This window comes from Pristiophorus japonicus, chromosome 11 (assembly GCF_044704955.1).
Source record: "Pristiophorus japonicus isolate sPriJap1 chromosome 11, sPriJap1.hap1, whole genome shotgun sequence".
Taxonomy (NCBI): domain Eukaryota; kingdom Metazoa; phylum Chordata; class Chondrichthyes; family Pristiophoridae; genus Pristiophorus; species Pristiophorus japonicus.
The window spans coordinates 149,607,268-149,628,767 of NC_091987.1; the positions used below are offsets into that span (position 1 = coordinate 149,607,268).

A 21,500-nucleotide genomic window follows, 5' to 3' on the forward strand; every position below is an offset into this window, starting at 1 on the left:
TTCCACCTAACTTTGTATCATCAGCAAACCTGGATATATTACATTTGGTCCCCTCATCCAACTCATTGATACAGATTGTGACTAGCTGGGGCTCAAGCACCGATCCTTGCGGTACCCCACTAGTTACAGCCTGCCAACTCGAAAATGACCCGTATATTCCAACTCTGTTTTCTGTCCATTAACCAATCCTCTATCCATGCGAGTATATTACCCCCAATCCCATGAGCCCTAATTTTGTTTAATAACCTCTTGTGTGGCACCTTATCGAATGCCTTCTGAAAATCAACATTTGTCAAACATGATATCCCTCTCATAGATCCGTGCTGACTCTGCTCAATCCTATTATTATATTCTATGTGCCCTATTGCCACGTACTTTAGGGTTTGTTCTGCAGGAGGTGGTGTGTAAGCCTGCCAAAGGTGATTGGTACCTGACCCTAGAGCCCAAAACCAGGCCTGAGGGGTTGGGACAACCTCTGGGGAAAATAATTATGCTTAATAATTTAGCTGATTCATGAAACAAACACCTCGTTTGTATGGATGTGAGTTCCTTCTGGTTTTCTGATTCACTCAAGTTAAAAGCATGGTATCGTCCATCGACAATTTGCTTCACAAGGACCAATGCGAATCCCAGAGTCATGAAGGAAGAAGCCTGCCCATCATGTCTCCTCTGCAGATTTCATCTTGCCTCAGGTGAGGGTAGCCACACTCAGATCCAAAGTTCCTGACTCAGCTCTGCAATCGATCCCTTCTCTCTCTGACCCCACCTTACTTTGTACTTTCCTCACTCTCAGCCCAACTCTGCAGCCTCCCCCTTTCCTGACCCAGCTTTTTGGCCTTTCCACAACACCCACTTAACTATACCCAACATCTCTTGCACCTCAACGCAAGACTTATTGAGAAAAGGTTAATGCATTTATCATTGAAGGAAAGATCAAGTTACTTTATGAGGTGAGTTTAAGTGTTTTTAAGGAGTGAGGTTTTGGAGAACGGGATCAATACAACATTGTTATAGCCTCAAGCCCCACTCCGGAGACTTGAGCACATAACCGAGATTGATCCATCAACACTACTGAGGGAGGGCTTTATTATTGGAAGTGCCATTTTTTGGAAGAGACATTAAACCAAGGCCATGTTGGCCTATTAAGATGGATGTATAAGATCCCAAGGCCCTATTCGAAGAACACAGGTAATTTTCACAGTGTCCTGGCCAAAATTCCTTCTGAAACCAACACAAGTTATCTGGGATCTTGCAAGGCAGCAACTGGCTGCTATATTTGCCTATAAAACAACAGTGACTACACTTCAAAATTGGTTGAGAGGAGCTTTGGGATATCCTGTGGCTGCAAGTGATGCTATATAAATTCAAGCTCTTTCCTGCATTACACATTAGATAGCTTTTCGAAGGCTTTATTGATACAGGGTCATTTGAAGTGATTTGAAGATAAAAACTTGGGATCGGCGGTTAGAAAGGAAAACAAATTTGCATTTATACAGGGCATGAAGAAGTCTTCAGGACACCTCAAAGCAATTCATAGCCAATACATTACTTTTGAAGTGCAGTAACTGTTGCCAAATTTACACACAGCATGATCCTACAGCCAGGTAAAATATTTTTGGTGATAATACTTGGCCAGGAAGATGGAAAAATTCCCTGCTCTTTGAATCGTGCCAGGGGACCTTTATCATCCACTTGAACAGACAGGCTGGATCTGGGTTTGACATCTTGTCTGAAAGACACACCTCCAAAGATTCAATGCTACCTCAGTAACGATGAATGAAGTCAGCTTAGTGTGATTATGTGTTCAAGTCCTGGAGTGATCCCAAAGTGTGACGGTTGAAATGTGACACAAGAATTGTGACATGACGAACAGGAAACATACATTGCTACACCACCTTTTATATACTAGTGGACCCTGTACGCCATTGCTCATGGCGATAGACTGTTTTATACCCAGAGTATTATGTCCAGGTGGATACGGGCAGCAGAGTTGTGGATGAGCTGATGTTTACGGAGTGTGGAGGATGGAAGGCCAGCAAGGAGAGCATTGGAATGGTTGAGTCGAGGTGAGAAAAGCATGGATGAGAGTTTCAGCTGCAGATGGGCTGAGGCAGGGGCGGAGTCAGGCGATGTTCGAGGTGGAAGTAGGCGGTCTTTGTAATGGAGAGGATAGGGGATCAGATAGCTCAGCTCAGAGTATAATACGATAGTGAGGTTGCAAACAGTCTGGTTCAACCTGAGGGAGTGGCTGGGAGGGTACGGAGATTGTGGCAGGGGCCCAAGCCAATGGCTTCATGGTGACTGACCAAAAACTGCATACTTACTACACGTTGCCGTAGAATTTGTATCAATTGGGGGGAGGGGGGAATTAATTCCCATGTGCCCATTTTCCTGTGAAAATTGAAAGTCAATGGTTATGGATGCTACTGCATGTTCCTTTATCTCTGTACTCAGCCTTTGTCTCTTCTGGTACACAGTAAGATGGCAGGCAAGATATACTAGACTGGACTTGGGCACGTATCGGTATTGGGAATGAGGGCTATGGGTTAGTAGCATTGTGGGGAGGAAGCTGGGCTTTGCCATCACTGGGGCTTGGCAGTACTAGGGTGGAAGTCCTGGAGTTTGGCAAACCGTAAGCGAACACCTTAAGGTCTTGCAGCACGAGGGTCCAAGGATCCTGGGTTTGACAGCATTGTCGTGGAGGTGGTGGTGATTTTGCAGCACTGGAGGGGTCTGGGGGCTTCTGGTTTGGAAATACTGAGGGGGTGGACCTGTAGTTGGGCAACACTCGAATGGAGGTCCCAAGGTTTAAAAGAACTGCTGAAGATTTGTAGTACTTCAGGGTAGGCCATTAGGTTTGGCAATGGTAAAGGGCTTTGGGATCATGGGGGGAGGGGGGGGGTGCGTGCTGCCTGAAGTGGTTTGCAATGTGAGGTCAGGTAACACTGGGGAGGAGTTTCTGAGAACTTGCAGTATTGTGGAGGAAGAATTCGGAAAGATGACCCCAAGTGATCTTCCTGGGAAAACTGAAGCATTTAAAAAAAAATTTAGTCTTGGAAAATATGTAAACTGATATTTTCAGACACTAACAATAAACACAAGGCTGCTTTAACAAACAAACAAATTACATAAACATACATTACACAGATAAACAACATCCAATACACACAATGCTTTTGTGTCAAGAATGACCACATTAAATATTGAAAAGCTAATGCTTTTAATTATTTCCCCGTGAACAATGGGGGAAGAGAGAGAAAGAATTTGGAAAAAAGTGGTTACGGTCTCTGCCCCAAGACAGGATAAAGTGTTTTTTAATTGGATCCTGGAAAATACATTCTTGGTCTGTTCCTTACCCATGACAGCCACATTCTTTGTTCTTTTTGAATTCTTAGTGTGAACAAAATAACTCTGCACTCTGATCATTCCCCTCTGTCTCTCTCTCTCTGAGCCAGCAATACTCTCTGAAGTCAAAGTTAAGCACTTGATAACAATTTTCTCTGAAACATTCCTTGCAAAATGTATTCCAATGCCAATTGGAAAGCAAACAGTCTGTGTTATCTGATTGAGTGATTCTTGACTGTTGGTCAAACAGCCTTTTCCCCTCTACAATAACCGGTAAACAAAAGGGTCCAATGTCAATGAAAACACACATTTCTTTGAGTGCTATAATCCTATGCTTTTCCTCCCTGGGTTGTTCACGGCAATTTTTAATTCCTCGAGACTCCGGGGCAATCCTGGAGGGTTCGTAACTCGATCTAAAACTTACTTTTGTGCCTAAATAATTAACATTAATGATTAATGCTGCAAAAACACCACAACCTCCATGACAATGCTGTCAAACCCAGGATCCTTGTACCCTCGTGCTGCAAGACCTTAAGGTCCTCACTTACGGCCTGCCAAACTCCAGGACTTCCACACTAGTACTGCAAAGCCCCAATATGTTCAGTTTTGGTCTCCTAATGTGAGGAAGGACGTTCTTGCTATTGAGGGAGTGCAGCGAAGGTTCACCAGACTGATTCCCAGGACGGCAGGACTGACATATGAGGAGAGACTGGATTGACTGGGCGTGTATTCACTGGAGTTTAGAAGGATGAGAGGGGATCTCATAGAAACGTATAAAATTCTGACGGGACTGGACAGGTTAGATGCAGGAAGAATGTTCCCGATGTTGGGGGGAGTCCAGAACCAGGGGACATAGTCTTAGGATAAGGGGTAAGCCATCTAGGACCGAGATGAGGAGAAACTTTTTCACTCAGAGAGGTGTTAACCTGTGGAATTCTCTTCCGCAGAGTTGTTGATGTCTGTTCACTGGATATATTCAAGAGGGAGTTAGATATGGCCCTTACGGCTAAAGGGATCAAGGAGTATGGAGAGAAAGCAGGAAAGGGGTACTGAGGTGAATGATCAGACATGATCTTATTGAATGGTGGTGCAGGCTCGAAGGGCCAAATGGCCTACTCCTGCACCTATTTTCTATGTTTGTATTTTAGAGGGTGTGTAGTCAGTGATAATAATTACATGACTAGGATACAAATGTAATTTGAAGGGAATAATAGTTTTGAGTGAGGGGTCTAATAAATTAACTTCATCTGAGACAGCTGTAGGAAGTCTGCCGTTTCATGTTAATTCTATTTGGTACATCATTAGATGGCCTTGCAGAATGGTTTCCTCACTGTCCATATGGGTGCAAGAGATCAGTTAGGCAGACTTTACAAAGGAACAACACCCCACTCCCCCGCCCCCGGCCCCCGCTTTATTTTTTCCTTTGTTTCCCATGGCAGCTGGTAATTATTCTGCCATTCACACCCTGTCTAGACTCATCTTTTGATTCTTAACTTGTGCCATTACCATCTCAATTTGGCCCATCATCTCCTTTGTCTCTCTAATCTCTCCTGCCTTCCACCATATCACAGACATAAAAACATAAGAAATAGGAGCAGGAGAAGGCCATACGGCTCCTCGAGCCTGCTCCGCCATTTAATACGATCATGGCTGTTCCGATCATGGACTCAGCTCCACTTTCCTGCCCTCTCTCCATAATCCCTTATCCCCTTATCATTCAACAAACTGTCTTTTTCTGTCTTAAATTTATTCAATGTCCCAGCTTCCACAGCTCTCTGAGGCAGCGAATTCCACAGATTTACAACCCTCAGAGAAGAAATTTCTCCTCATCTCAGTTTTAAATGGGTGGCCCCTTATTCTAAGATCATGCCCTCTGGTTCTAGTCTCCCTCATCAGTGGAAACATCCTCTCTGCATCCACCTTGTCAAGCCCCCTCATAATCTTATACGTTTCGATAAGATCGCTTCTCATTCTTCTGAATTCCAATGAGTAGAGACCCAACCTACTCAACCTTTCCTCATAAGTCAACCCCCTCATCACCGGAATCAACCTAGTGAACCTTTTCTGAACTGCCTTCAAAGCAAGTATATCTTTTCGTAAATATGGAAACCAAAACTGCACGCAGTACTTCAGATGTGGCCTCACCAATACCCTGTATAGCTGTAGCAAGATTTCCCTGCTTTTATATTCCATCCCCTTTGCAGTGACAGGTTCAGTTCAAGTCAGCATGGATTTATGAAAGAGAAATCATGCTTGACAAATCTAGAATTTTTTTGAGTATGTAACTAGTAGAGTGGACAAGGGAGAACCAGTGGATGTGGTGTATTTGGACTTTCAAAAGGCTTTTGACAAGGTCCCACACAAGAAATTGGTGTGCAAAATTAAAGCACATGGTATTGGGGGTAATGTACTGATGTGGATAGAGAACTGGTTGGCAGACAGGAAGCAGAGATTCGGGATAAACGGGTCCTTTTCAGAATGGCAGGCAATGACTAGTGGGGTGCCGCAGGGCTCAGTGCTGGGAACCCAGCTCTTTACAATATACATCAATGATTTAGATGAAAGAATTGAGTGTAATATCTCCAAGTTTTCAGATGACACTAAGCTGGATGGCGGTGTGAGCTGTGAGGAGGACGCTAAGAGGCTGCAGGGTGACTTGGACAGGTTAGGTGTTTGGGCAAATGCATGGCAGATGCAGTATAATGTGAATAAATGTGAGGTTATCCACTTTGGGAGCAAAAACACGAAGGCACAATATTATCTGAAAGGTGGCAGATTAGGAAAAGGGGAGGTGCAACAAGACCTGGGTGTCATGGTACATCAGTCATTGAAAGTTGGCTTACAGGTACAGCAGGCAGTGACGAAGGCAAATGGTATGTTGGCCTTCATCGCTAGGGGATTTGAGTATAGGAGCAGGAAGGTCTTACTGCAGTTGTATAGGGCCTTGGTGAGGCTGCATCTGGAATATTGTGTTCAGTTTTGGTCTCCTAATTTGAGGAAGGACGTTCTTGTTATTGAGGGAGTGCAGCAGAGGTTCATCAGACTGATGCCTGGGATGGCAGGACTGACATATGAGGAGAGACTGGATCGACTGGGCCTGTATTCACTGGAGTTTAGAAGAATGAGAGGGGATCTCATAGAAACATATAAAATTCTGATGGGACCGGACAGGTTAGATGCAGGAAGAATGTTCTCGATGTTGGGGAAGTCCAGAACCAGAGGTTACAGTCTAAGGATAAGGGGTAAGCCATTTTATGGCTAAGATGAGGAGAAACTTCTTCACTCAAAGAGTTGTTAACCTGTGGAATTCTCTACCACAGAAAGTTGTTGATGCCAGTTCATTGGATATATTCAAGAGGGAGTTAGATATGGCCCTTATGGCTAAAGGAATCAAGGGGTATGGAGAGAAAGCAGGAAAGGGGTACTGAGGGAATGATCAGCCATGATCTTATTGAATGGTGGTGCAGGCTCGAAGGGCCGAATGGCCTACTCCTGCACCTATTTTCTATGTTTCTATAAACCTTCCCTTTTGTTCTTTCCTCCCCTCCCCCTTTCAGGGCCCCAGCACTTCCTTAAGAATCTGTTACATTTCGAACTTTTACCAGTTCGATGACCTGAAACGTTAACTCTTGATTCTCGCCACAGATGCTGCCTGACCTGCTGAGATTTCCAGCATTTTCTGCAATATTTTTCCCATAGGAGGAGCAAATCTCTTCCTCCTTTCCAAGTCCAACAATGATGTACATTTGTCATGAGCTTTCGAAGGGTATGGCAATTGATCACACATTGTGAGAAGCTTAACTCATCCTTTGCTTTCCAATGGTATTGTTCAACATTGCTGAGAAAGCATCAATCTCTAGCCAGTTACCATCTTCAAGAAGGCAGCTCTTTCTCAAACATTGGCCCCATTCACCAAAGCATCAAATTTAACATTCACATCTTAGTGTTTAATTCCCCTCACCCCTCGCCATCTCTGTAACCTGCTCTGGCTCTACGACTTCCCCCAAACTCTTTGTTCCTCTGAGTATGGCTTTATGTGCACCCCGCCCATCAATTCACCTCACCATTGGTAGCCGTACCTTCAGCCACCTGGGCTTCACGCTCGGGAATTCCTTCCATCCCCACCCCCCAGCTCTCCCTCTCCTCCTTTAAGACCCTCCTTAAAACCCAACTCTGAGATCACCCCTCCCAATCTCCTTCTCTTGCTCAGCATCGATCTTTTGAGCAGATCTTTTGTAAAGTATGTAGGGAAGTTTTCCTATGTTAAAGGCACGAAGGAAATCCAAGTTATTGGTCAAGATGCTAGCCTCCCAAGAAGGAATGACTGTGGTTTTTGCGGCACATCGTGCCAACATGCCCAGCCTCAAGAAGGACCACAAAGCTTGGAACTGAGACTCTGTGACGGCAAACCTGATAGCAGAAATGTGACAAGTCAGTTTTCTTTTTTTTTTTGACCCTGTAGAGAAATTCATCAGCTGGAGTCTGTGAGCTGTTCATCCACTAATCAAGTGGAAAGGAAATGAGATCTACTCAGCAAAGGCAGAGGGTGTTTAAAGGGGTGTGGAATATTGGAGGACTACTGCAAAGGTAAGGATGTTAACGAGGTCATTCGGGAGCTGAGCAAATCAGTAAGGTGTGTTCAGTCACACAGGCTCTTCGTTACGTAAGAATAATCCTAAATCATTTTTACCACAAATAATGTCTGCTTCTTAAGAGAGCGTTGCTATAGGGCGGTTGAACTTTGTGTGATGCGGTTGACTTGATGGGCCTTTTCGCGCCTTTCTTTTTGTATGTCCTACATTAACTGATGTGGAGAAGGTTCCTCTGGCCTAATATCAATAACTGCCATTTGGTGCTTTTCATAAAGCCTCCTGGCCATATCCTCATTGTTTGGACACAGCATTATATCGAGTTGCAAATATATATTGCATATATAAGATGAAATGTATAAGATTCTGAGGGGGCTGGACAGGATAGATGCAGAGAGGATGTTTCCCCTCGTGGGGGAATCTAGAACTAGGGGGCATGGTTTCAGAATAAGGGATCGCCAATTTAAAACAGAGATGAGGAGGAATTTCTTCTCTCAGAGGGTTGTAAATCTGTGGAATTCTCTGCCCCAGAGAGCTGTGGAGGCTGGGTCATTGAATATATTTAAGGTGGAGATAGACAGATTTTTGAACGATTGGGGAGTCAAGGGTTATGGGGAGGGAATCAGAGTGGATCAGCCATGATCGTATTGAATAGCGGAGCAGGCTCGAGGGGCCGAATGGCCTACTCCTGTTCCTATTTCTTATGTTCTTATGTTGCCATTTGACCCAATGGGGCCCATCTGCATGGAGATTGAAAAAGTGTGTGGGAGCAGCTGGAAGGTCTCAATGAAGCAGTTTGTTGGGAATAAGTAGTCTGTGCCCTGCAACATGTGGATAATGGTGAATTTGTGACAAATTCAAAATAGTTGTAGACAGGGAACAAGCTGAAATGATCTGATGATATCAGCAACAGCCATCATTGCCTTGCTGGGCTTGGGAATAGGATTATATTTGAGGCACATTTATCCTTGGTATTCTAGACGTAAATTGTGGTCCCTATTCGAGGGAGAGGCTGGGGGATCCCATCAAGATCAAACAAATCAAAGTATCTTGCTGATAACAGTAGCTCTTCAGGTGGTTCCTCCAGTCAATGCTGCCCCTTATTCCAGGCGTGTTGCAGGCTCACGATTTAATCGAAAAGGAGCAGGTTTTCTTCATTCATCTGTGAGGCAAGTTGTGGCTTCAGAAAAACATTCAGAATATTATAAGACTCGGGGCAAAATGGTTTCATTGATTGTCGTAAAGCTGCCACTCAGGTTGCTCACACACTTTGTGCAGAAGCTGGAAACTCTCAAGAGTAGATGGCCATATCCTGTATCCTCCAACATCCCCAGCATTGAAGCACTGACCACACTTGATCAGCTCCGCTTGGCGGGCCACATTGTCCATATGCCAGACACGAGACTCCCAAAGCAAGCGCTCTACTTGGAACTCTTTCACAGTAAACGAGCCAAAGGTGGGCAGCGGAAACATTACAAGGACACCCTCAAAGCCTCCCTGATAAAGTGCAACATCCCCACTGACACCTGGGAATCCCTGGCCAAAGACCGCCCTAAGTGGAGGAAGTGCATTCGGGAGGGCGTTGAGCATCTCATCGCCGCAGAAATAAAGCGCAGGCAGCAGAAAGAGCGTGCGGCAAACCAGTCCCACCCACCCCTTCCTTCAATGACTATCTGTCCCACCTGTGACAGGGACGGTGACTCCCGTATTGGACCGTTCAGCCACCTAAGAACTCATGTTAAGAGTGGAAGCAAGTCTTCCTCAACTCCGAGGGACTGCCTATGATGGCCCCAACTCTAACATCTATGTAAAGTTAGACTGGAGATCTCCTGATTATTATCTCTCTCAAAAGATGAGTGGGGCCAAGGTTGTAAACTGCCACCCATCCAATTCAATACTGCTTCATAAACTATTTGACGTCATCATCAAGGACTGTATGGGGTATCCTTTTCAGGCTTTTCTAAAAGGCTTGGGGCACTCATGGCATACATTTTGGCAGACTGGCCTGGACTCCATCAACCATCCTCAATAATGGGCTAACCAATGGAATATGCGGGTAGCTGCTCCCCAACTGCAATATTATGGATTTACATCCAAGATCTCGAACCAAGCTAGGGGGTGGTTTAGTAGCAAAGGGAACAAGGTTTCAGGGAGAGGGGTCTCCAGCCAATACTAACCTGCTGCTTAGCAACCTAGGAGGAGAGTCAGCCTAACAACAAGCACATCTCTTTGGCAAAGTCCCTGAGCTGAGGACTTGGTCAAGCTTTTGGCGATGAGCAAGCCTGATATATTGCAATCGACCTGGATATCTGAAATCAAGATGGCTGGCGCATCGTGCCGGTCCGCTCACCACGCTGAAGGCAGGTTCCTGCCAAATAATTACTGACGGAAATTCTGAGATTGAAGATGACAGGTTCCTGGAAGGCAGTACCAGGGAGACGAATATGTAAACGGGTCCGGAACCTACCTTCACTGAGTGGCAGATAGTTGCTGCTGAAGCTCCAACATTGAGCGAGGTATGGTGCATATCAACGTGGTGGTGCAGAGGATGGCAGCAAGGCACTCATACATTAGGTGGAAGGTTAGGTTGCTTATCATGCAGTCTGGGAGGAAATGTTGGTGCCTGGGTCATGCACATGCTTATCAATTGTCCAATGACCAACGAGTGATTATCTTCCGTATGTGTGTGTGAGGGGGAGGTGGGGAGGGGGAGAGAGATATGCAGACTCTCTTTGGGATAGAGTTGGCTCTACATGGAGATTGGTACTGCGTCTATCTCCTGTGGGAAATTTTGTAATCCAATACCTGAACAGGGTGAGTCCATGGCACTCCAGGGAGTTTATGGTGGACCAGCCAGTCTGATTCAGTAATGGTACCCAGAGGGTGGACTTATAACTGGAGGCTGTAATTCTTGCCAATTAAGCTACAGAAAGGTAGGGTGATGTGGGTGCACAAAGCATCGCAAAGCTCACCAGTGCTAAATGCTGGGAAGCGTAAGCTTTTGGCTGGATAAACTCCAGCAGTACCTTCACACACATTTAGGAGAACCAAGGTGTGGCTCTGGTCAATATACTTAAGTGAGTTTAGGAAACTGGATTGTACCCCTATGGGGAGAGATCAGCTCGACTCGTGTGGATTTCCCTGACGTTTGGAGACCCTTCCTTATGGTGTGGGATCCTGTGCACGTCAGACCTGTCAAATGGAAGCAAGTTGTTTTGCTGGGAAAATCCGTTCAAATTTATTTCTCACTGTTTTTTCAATGCAGACTTAAAATGCAAAACGATCCCACTTAAAATTTCTCTGACACGAAAGGCCATTCCAAGTCCATTCTTTGGTGCTAATATTTCCAGTTTACGTGTTCAGTTAAATGGACTTAACTGCAATAATGGTAACTGTGCCATGCACGAGGATAGTTAACTGGAAGATCATTCATCAGTTAGACCACACATTCAGACAGCATCAAACCTCGAGCTTGAAACAATTTGCTGCTGGTTTTCCCCTCAGGATCAAGGGCTCAAAGGGCAGATTTTACAACGTTGTGCCTGGTATAGAGCCTCCTGAGGAGGTAACGGGCATTGGGAATTACTAATGGACGCAAAATCCCGCAAGACACGCCAACTGTAGTGCGGAGGTTCAGGAGGCGGCTGTGCTCTGTGCTGGCCATGCTGATTGGTAACATCTACCCACTGTACATATTTTCCCACTTCAGCCCATGAATTTATAGTACCTGGAACTTCTCTCATTCCCAGTTATACTCTTTGTAATGTATGCACTTGTGAGCATGCTCACAGGTTTGTAGAGCTGTTGAGTTGGGAGTGGCTTAGCCAGTCACGTGATGTTCACAAGACTCAATAAAACCCCAGCCAGTTGGGTTCGGGGGATCCACGATGAAGCAGGTGGTTGTGAGCCTGGTGGATGAACTGGTAATGTGTAGTGTGATTGTTAATAAACCAACTAGTTCTTAATAGCATTGTGTTGTTATGAATTCTTCAGCAAAGAGCCCATGAAGCAAATACATTACACTCTCCCATCACCCCAGACATTTCTATGAAGAATAAAAGATCTCCGGAAAGGGATTCTGTGATAGTGAAACCACCCGCCTTCAGCTGAAGTAGTGAGGGGAGATTAGCGACCAATGGACAAGAAAAGCAACACCTTACCTGGCTGAGGGGCCGCCTTATGCCTTTGGCTTTTCTCTTTCTTAAACTTTGGCACAATTCGGAACATAGCACTTCGACTGTTTCTTTTGGCAAATTCCAACGAATGATCCTGTTGAAAATTAGATACGGTTTGATTTCTTGTCCTTTATAAATCGTGAAACTGCCTTAATAACAGAGCCAGCCAGCTCTGTTCAGCAAAACCATTCATCTACAGATTGCTAAGTGCTGTCACATTTGACCAGCAGATGGTGTGTGGGAGTCAGTGTACAGCACCGAGTATCGACATGCACTGTAAACCTCGCAGGTGTAACAGGTGGGGAGGACATCATGGTGAGCATCCTTCACTCTCTCAACCCTAACATGGTCATGGAAAGAGCGTTTGGCACCGCACTGATACCAGCAGCAGATCTTTCCACACACGGTCACTTCGAAACAATCACTCAACACTCTACTATTTATAGTGTCGAGCACACACACTCATCTCATAAGAACATAAGAAATAGGACCAGGAGTAGGCCATATGGCCCCTTGAGCCTGCTCTGCCATTCAATATCATGGCTGATCCAATCATGGACTCAGGTCCACTTCCCTGCCCGCTCCCCATAACCCCTTATCGTTTAAGAAACTGTCTATTTCTGTCTTAAATTTATTCAATGTCCCAGCTTCCACAGCTCTCTGAGGCAGTGAATTCCACAGATTTACAACCCTCAGAGAGAAGAAATTTCTCCTCATCTCTGTTTTAAATGGGCGGCCCCTTATTCTAAGATCATGCCCTCTAGTTCTAGTCTCCCCATCAGTAGAAACATCCTCTCTGCATCCACCTTGTCAAGCCCCCTCATAATCTTATAAGTTTCAATAAGATCACCTCTCATTCTTCTGAATTCCAATGAGTAGAGGCCCAACCTACTCAACCTTTCCTCATAAGTCAACCCCGTCATCCCCAGAATCAACCGAGTGAACCTTCTCTGAACTGCCTCCAAAGCAAGTATATCCTTTCGTAAATATGGAAACCAAAACAGCACGCAGTATTCCAGGTGTGGCCTCTCCAATACCCTGTATAGCTGTACCAAGACTTCCCTGCATTTATACTCCATCTCCTTTGCAATAAAGACCAAGATTCCATTAGCCTTCCTGATCACTTGCTGTACCTGCATACTAACCTTTTGTGTTTCATGCACAAGTACCCCCAGGTCCCGCTGTACTGCAGCACTTTGCAATCTTTCTCCATTTAAGTATCAACTTGCTATTTGATTTTTTTCTGCCAAAGTGCATGACCTCACACTTTCCAAATTTTTGCCCACTCACTTAGCCTGTCTATGTCCTTTTGCAGATTTTTTGTGTCCTCCTCACACATTGCTTTTCCCAGTAATCTCATTACTGTCTTCTGGACTCCACATTTACTTTGTGACTTGGCGATAACAGGAATCATTTTCCTCTGCATTGTGCTTTAACTCCCAGAGAAAAAGCAAAGGGAAAAGGGGCAGGGACTTGTTACACCCATCTCTCCCACTCCTTTGCATTGCCCAGAAATTTCCTGGGGATCCTGGTGGTGGAGGGGGATTGGGAGATAGAGCGGTTATACCCACGAGAGTTAAACATAGAAAATAGGTGCAGGAGCAGGCCATTCGGCCCTTCGAGCCTGCACCACCATTCAATATGATCATGGCTGATCATGCAACTTCAGTACCCCATTCCTGCTTTTTCTCCATACCCCTTGAACCCTTTAGCCATAAGGGTCACATCTAACTCCCTTTTGAATATATTTAGCGAATTGGCCTCAACAACTTTCTGTGGTAGAGAATTCCACAGGTTCACAAGTCTGAGTGAAGAAGTTTCTCCTCATCTCAGTCCTAAATGGCTTACCCCTTATCATTAGACTGTGACCCCTGATTCTGGACTTCCCCAACATTGGGAACATTCTTCCTGCATCTAACATGTTTCGATGAGGTCCCCTCTCATTCTTCTAAGTTCCAGTTACAAACATGGAAACCCCCTGTAAATGAGATGGGAGTGAGGCAATGGTGCCTCCTAGTCCATTTTATTGGTGGCCCCCTGGGCAGATCCCCATTTGGATGTTTGCCCCCTGATGGTGGACGTTAGGCCTTGCACCATTCAGATTGGAGGATGAGCAGGGCCTGGGTGCCAACTGCTGGAGCCAGGCAAAAGACAAGTTCCTTTTTTTCGGACACAGCAAGACGAAGTTCAAGCTTTGTTGAGCTGTTGCGTTGGGAGTGGCTGAGCCAGTCACGTGATGTTCACAAGACTCAAATAAAACCCCAGCCAGTGGGGTTCGGGGGATTCACGATGAGGCAAGGGATTGTGAGCCTGATGGATGAACCGGTAATGTGTAGTGTGATTGTTAAACCTTTGCTAATAAACCAACTAGTTCTTAATAGCAATGTGTTGCTATGAATTCCAAGCAAAGAACCCATGAAGCGAATACATTACAGTGACTGAAGCACTTGTTTTATCAGACTTGCCACTAATAGTTCCTGCCCCTGCACCTAAAATAATTTCCAAAAACATAGTCCACCCAAGACGACCACCTTTCTCATTGTGCACAGACTCAGCTGCATCTTCTGTCCACTTGTAGCCAATCCATCGTTTCATGGGCTCCCCACGGAACCAGTGCAGGAAGCCCACCATCTTATCTGTCACTCTAGCTGATCTAAAGGGTGTCAGGACCCGTTGGGGTAGCAGTACACTAGAGCAGCATTTCATAAATATAATATACAGGCACCACACACCTCTGGGAAGGTCATCCTCATCATCAGAGGCAGTCCCTCAAAACGAGGATGACTTGCTTCCACACCAAAAGGGATGAGTTCACAGATATTTCAATGAAGGACCCGATATTCCAGTCCTGAACTCCAGGGGTAGAAGATGCCTGTGCGTGGATTTTTTTATTACGTGTAGTGGCTGTTGCAAACCAGCCACCACACGGGCTTGACAGAGTTAGGTCTTGGTCCAGTGGCAAGGATTAACCAGGACGACTGGAGACCAGCTCTGCATCTCGGTGGGTGCAATGTCATTGTCACACCCGTGCACGGGACAGTCTTGGGATTAGACATATTCTGAGGGCCATGATCAGCCATGGTTAATCGAGCCTGTGCCTGATCTGGGAGTGTTTGATGTTAATCTGGGTTGTGAAAGGAGTCCCTTTTCCGAGCAGTGTCACCTTAATAAGCAGAACATGCAACAAACTCAGGCCCTGAAATTCCTGGGATGGGCAGGGGTAAAAGCCTGATTTCTGACATGGGGATTGGCCCGGGGGGCGGCGGAGGGGGAGAAAGGGCAGGATATGCAAGATTAGCATTTATATAGCGCCCGTCATGACATCCCAAAGCGCTTTACAGCCAGTTAAGTTCTTTTTGAAGTAGTCACTGTTGTAATGTAGGAATCGCAGCAGCCAATTTCCACACAGCAAGCTCCCACAAACAACAAAGTGATAATCTTTTTTTAAACTGATGTTACTTGAGGGATAAATATTGGCCAGGACACCTGGGGACAACTCTCCTGCTCTTCTTCGAAATAGTGTCATGGGATCTTTTATGTCCATCTGAGAGAGCAGACGGGTCCTCGGTTTAACGTCTCATCCGAAAGGCGGGACCTCTGACACAGTGCAGCACTCCCTCAGCACTCACTGGAGTGTCAGCCTGGATTTTGTGCTCAAGTCCCTGAAGTGGAACCTGAACCCACAATCTTCTGACTCAGAGGTGAGAGTGCTACCCACTGAGCCACAGCTGATGCAGCAGACAATCGCTTTAAAGAATTTGACAGCCCCAGTTCTGTCTTTGCGGCAATGATACAGGGCTCTGGTGAGACCACACCTGGAGTACTGTGCACAGTTTTGGTCTCCTTACCCAAGGAAGGATATACTTGCCTTAGAGAGGGTGCAATGATGAGATTAATTCCTGGGATGAGAGGGTTGGCCTTTGAGGCGAGATCGAGTAGAATGGCCCTATACTCTCCGCAGTTTAGAAGAATGAGACCTGATCTCATTGAAACGTATAAAATTCTTAGAAGGCTTCACAGGGTAGATGCCGAGAGGCTGCTTCCCCTGGCTAGAGAGTTTAGAACAAGAGGTCATAATCTCAGGATAAGGGGTCGGTCATTTAGGACTGAGATGAGGAGAAATACCTTCATCTCAGAGGGCTATGAATCTCTGGAATTCTAGACAGAGAGCGATAGATTTTTGGGCACTGAGGAAATCAAGGGATATGGGGATCGGGCGGGAAAGTGTAGTTGGGATCGAAGATCAGCCATGGTCTGCTCCTGCTTCTAATTCCTTTCCATGTTCTTGCTTTATGTGGACGTAGAGTATGTTTGGGGGAACGAGAGGCAGAAATTTCAGTGCGTGGCGTCTATCTCACCTCCATCCGTGTCGTCAACTTCAAAAGGTGGGGGAGGGGCAGCTGCTCCTGCGTACTCCCTACTAACGCCCCGCGATCTTCTAACGGGTGCCCTCTCAATATCTTCCCTTGCCCACCACCATCACGCCTCATATGAACATAAGAACATAAGAATTAGGAGCAGGAATCGGCCATTCGGCCCCTCGAGCCTGCTCCATCATTCAATAAGGTCATGCCTGATCTTCGACCTCAACTCCACTTTCCTGCACTGTCTCTATATCCCTTGATTCCCTTAATATCCAAATATCTATTGATCTCCGTCTTGAATATACTCAAAGACTGAGCCTCCACAGCCCTCTGGGGCAGAGAATTCCAGAGATTCACCACCCTCTGAGTGAAGACGTTTCTCCTCATCTCAGTCCTAAATGGCCGACCCCTTATTCTGAGACTGTGACCCCTGGTTCTAGACTCCCCAGCCAGAGGAAACATCCTCCCTGCATCTACCCTGTCAAGCCTGGTAAGAATTTTGTATGTTTCAATGAGATCACCTCTCATTCTTCTAAACTGTAGAGAATATAAGAACATAACAACATAAGAAATAGGAGCAAGAGTATGCCATTTAATAAGATCATGGCTGATCCGATCATGGACTCAGCTCCACTTCCCTGCCCGCTCCCCATAACCCCTTATCGCTTAAGAAACTGTCTATTTCTGTCTTAAATTTATTCAATGTCCCAGCTTCCACAGCTCTTTGAGGCAGCATATTCCACAGATTTACAACACTCAGAAGAAATTTCTCCTCATCTCAGTTTTAAATGGGTGGTCCCTTATTCTAAGATCATGCCCTCTAGTTCTAGTCTCCTCCATCAGTGGAAACATCCTCTCTGCATCCACCTTGTCAAGCCCCCTCATAATCTTATACGTTTCGATAAGATCACCTCTCATTCTTCTGAATTCCAATGAGTAGAAGCCCAACCTATTCAACCTTTCTTCATAAGTCAACCCCCTCATTCCTGGAACCTTCTCTGAACTGCCTCCAAAGCAAATATATCCTTTCGTATAGGCCTAGTCGACTTAATCTCTCCTCATAGGACAATCCCCCCATCCCAGGAATCAGTCTGGTGAACCTTCGTTGCACTCCCTCTATGGCCCCAAACATGGCAGGTTTTAGGAGCCTCCCCTATTTTGTGAATGGCAAGTGATAGTGGTGTTCCCTACCTCTTCAGCAGTTGGCTGTAACACGTGATAGAGCCACGGGATCTCTGCCAGCTTTTGCAGCTCAACATCCACACGGTGCAACGCTGTCGACAGCTGCTCTTCCTGAGGCGAGTCCAGTTGCTGCCGGAAGTGCGAAGCAGTAAAACAGTTAGTGCTTGAGGTCACAACAGATATTCCAGCCACTGCTATCAGTTCTACATTAATTGCACACATCAGCATCGTTTGATTCACCACAGTCGTCTCATGCACGGTGAGTTTGGGTGGGATAGAGTGAGGAGACCCTGGTCTGGAGCCCTTCACCGTACAGGCTTCAAACATATCACCCACAGGTTAAAGCAGATCTGTTGCTGTTTATGCTTTTTCAACCATTAGTAACGTCACCAAACTCTGTACCTCCACAGTCCCTCTCTCCCCCCTCCAACTCTGTACCTCCACAGTCCCTCTCTCCCCCCTCCAACTCTGTACCTCCACAGTCCCTCTCTGCACCCCGCCCCCAACTCTACCTCCACAGTCCCTCTCTTCCCCACCCCCCCAACTCTGTACCTCCACAGTCCCTCTCTCCCCCCTCCAACTCTGTACCTCCACAGTCCCTCTCTGCACCTCGCCCCCAACTCTACCTCCACAGTCCCTCTCTTCCCCACCCCCCCAACTCTGTATCTCCACTGTCCATCTCTCCCCCACCCCCCAACTCTGTACCTCCACTGTCCATCTCTCCCCCATCCCCCAACTCTGTACCTCCACAGTCCCCCACCCCCCAACTCTGTACCTCCACAGTCCCTCTCCCCCCTCCAACTCTGTACCTCCACAGTCCCTCTCTGCACCCCGCCCCCAACTCTACCTCCACAGTCCCTCTCTTCCCCACCCCCCAACTCTGTATCTCCACTGTCCATCTCTCCCCCACCCCCCAACTCTGTACCTCCACTGTCCCTCTCTCCCCTCCCCCAACTCTGTACCTCCACAGTCCCTCTCCCCCACCCCCAACTCTGTACCTCCACAGTCCCTCTCTCCCCTCCCCCAACTCTGTATCTCCACTGTCCATCTCTCCCCCACCCTCCAACTCTGTACCTCCACAGTCCCTCTCTCCCCTCCCCCAACTCTGTATCTCCACTGTCCCTCTCTCCCCTCCCCCAACTCTGTACCTCCACAGTCCCTCTCTCCCCCCCAACTCTGTACCTCCACAGTCCCTCTCCCCCACCCCAACTCTGTACCTCCACAGTCCCTCTCCCCCAACCCCCAACTCTGTACCTCCACAGTCCCTCTCCCCCCCCAACTCTGTACCTCCACAGTCCCTCTCTCCCCCCCAACTCTGTACCTCCACAGTCCCTCTCCCCCCCAACTCTGTACCTCCACAGTCCCTCTCTCCACCCCCCAACTCTGTACCTCCACAGTCCCTCTCCCCCCAACTCTGTACCTCCACTGTCCATCTCTCCCCCATCCCCCAACTCTGTACCTCCACAGTCCCTCCCTCTCCCCCCCAACTCTGTACCTCCACTTTCCCTCTCTTACCCCCCTCCTCAACTCTGTACCTCCACAGTCCCTCTCTTACCCCCCTCCTCAACTCTGTACCTCCACAGTCCCTCTCTCCCCCAACTCTGTACCTCCACAGTCCCTCTCCCCCTCAACTCTGTACCTCCACAGTCCCTCTCTCCCCTCCCCCAACTCTGTACCTCCACAGTCCCTCTCCCCCCTCCAACTCTGTACCTCCACAGTCCCTCTCTGCACCCCGCCCCCAACTCTACCTCCACAGTCCCTCTCTTCCCCACCCCCCAACTCTGTATCTCCACTGTCCATCTCTCCCCCACCCCCCAACTCTGTACCTCCACTGTCCCTCTCTCCCCTCCCCCAACTCTGTACCTCCACAGTCCCTCTCCCCCACCCCCAACTCTGTACCTCCACAGTCCCTCTCTCCCCTCCCCCAACTCTGTATCTCCACTGTCCATCTCTCCCCCAACCTCCAACTCTGTACCTCCACAGTCCCTCTCTCCCCTCCCCCAACTCTGTATCTCCACTGTCCCTCTCTCCCCTCCCCCAACTCTGTACCTCCACAGTCCCTCTCTCCCCCCCAACTCTGTACCTCCACAGTCCCTCTCCCCCACCCAAACTCTGTACCTCCACAGTCCCTCTCCCCCACCCCCCAACTCTGTACCTCCACAGTCCCTCTCCCCCCCCAACTCTGTACCTCCACAGTCCCTCTCTCCCCCCCCCCCAACTCTGTACCTCCACAGTCCCTCTCCCCCACCCCCCAACTCTGTACCTCCACAGTCCCTCCCTCTCCCCCCCAACTCTGTACCTCCACTGTCCCTCTCTTACCCCCCTCCTCAACTCTGTACCTCCACAGTCCCTCTCTTACCCCCCTCCTCAACTCTGTACCTCCACAGTCCCTCTCTCCCCCAACTCTGTACCTCCACAGTCCCTCTCCCCCCCAACTCTGTACCTCCACAGTCCCTCTCTCCACCCCCCAACTCTGTACCTCCACAGTCCCTCTCTCCCCCCACTCAACTCTGTACCTCCACAGTCCCTCTCTCCCCCCCCCAACTCTGTACCTCCACAGTCCCTCTCTCCCCCCACTCAACTCTGTACCTCCACAGTCCCTCCCTCTCTCCACCCCCCAACTCTGTACCTCCACAGTCCCTCTCCCCCCCAACTCTGAACCTCCACAGTCCCTCTCTTCCCCCCCCCAACTCTGTACCTCCACAGTCCCTCTCTCCCCCCCCCAACTCTGTACCTCCACTGTCCCTCTCTTACCCCCCTCCTCAACTCTGTACCTCCACAGTCCCTCTCTTACCCCCCTCCTCAACTCTGTACCTCCACAGTCCCTCTCTCCCCCAACTCTGTACCTCCACAGTCCCTCTCCCCCCCCAACTCTGTACCTCCACAGTCCCTCTCCCCCCCAACTCTGTACCTCCACAGTCCCTCTCCCCCCCCAACTCTGTACCTCCACAGTCCCTCTCTCCCCCCCAACTCTGTACCACCACAGTCCCTCTCGCAGCCCCCCCCCCAAACTCTGTACCACCACAGTCCCTCTCTTCCCCCCCCCCGCCAACTCTGTACCTCCACAGTCCCCGTCTCTCCACGCACACCCCCGCCCCCCCCCCGCCTGACAAGTTCCAACCCAATCCCTGTGTCTCCCCCCACCAGAAGCTGACTTGGTTCTATCCCCAGTTGCTTATGCTCTTGTTCTTTGCGTTGAGCATGACTTGTCTCTTCTGTCCACTGCGTTGTTTTGCTTCTCCTCATCCCCGGGCGGCTGCTAATGAAGTGGTGGTGGCCCTCAGTACCGGACACAAAGTCCTGATGCCCCTCAGTACTGGGCACAAAGTCCTGATGCCCCTCAGTACAGGGCACAAAGTCCTGATGCCCCTCAGTACTGGGCACAAAGTCCTGATGCCCCTCAGTACAGGGCACAAAGTCCTGATGCCCCTCAGTACAGGGCACAAAGTCCTGATGCCCCTCAGTACCGGACACAAAGTCCTGATGCCCCTCAGTACTGGGCACAAAGTCCTGATGCCCCTCAGTACAGGGCACAAAGTCCTGATGCCCCTCAGTACAGGGCACAAAGTCCTGATGCCCCTCAGTACCGGGCACAAAGTCCTGATGCCCCTCAGTACCGGACACAAAGTCCTGATGCCCCTCAGTACCGGGCACAAAGTCCTGATGCCCCTCAGTACCGGGCACAAAGTCCTGATGCCCCTCAGTACCGGGCACAAAGTCCTGATGCCCCTCAGTACCGGACACAAAGTCCTGATGCCCCTCAGTACCGGACACAAAGTCCTGATGCCCCTCAGTACCGGGCACAAAGTCCTGATGCCCCTCAGTACCGGGCACAAAGTCCTGAT

The 21,500-nt window shown here is 48.1% G+C and overlaps 1 protein-coding gene across 4 annotated transcripts in view; it reads right to left on the reverse strand.

The window, feature by feature from the left end:
* dgkh (diacylglycerol kinase, eta) overlaps positions 1-21,500 on the reverse strand; it is a 651,598-nt gene that overhangs the window by 40,208 nt on the left and 589,890 nt on the right. For all 4 annotated transcript variants that reach the window (XM_070894157.1, XM_070894158.1, XM_070894156.1 and 1 more), the window contains 2 exons: positions 17,665-17,784; positions 12,095-12,203 (listed from right to left, as the gene is read on the reverse strand). In XM_070894157.1, the coding sequence (XP_070750258.1) occupies positions 12,095-12,203; positions 17,665-17,784 (229 nt within the window). The remainder of the gene's footprint in view (positions 1-12,094; positions 12,204-17,664; positions 17,785-21,500) is intronic.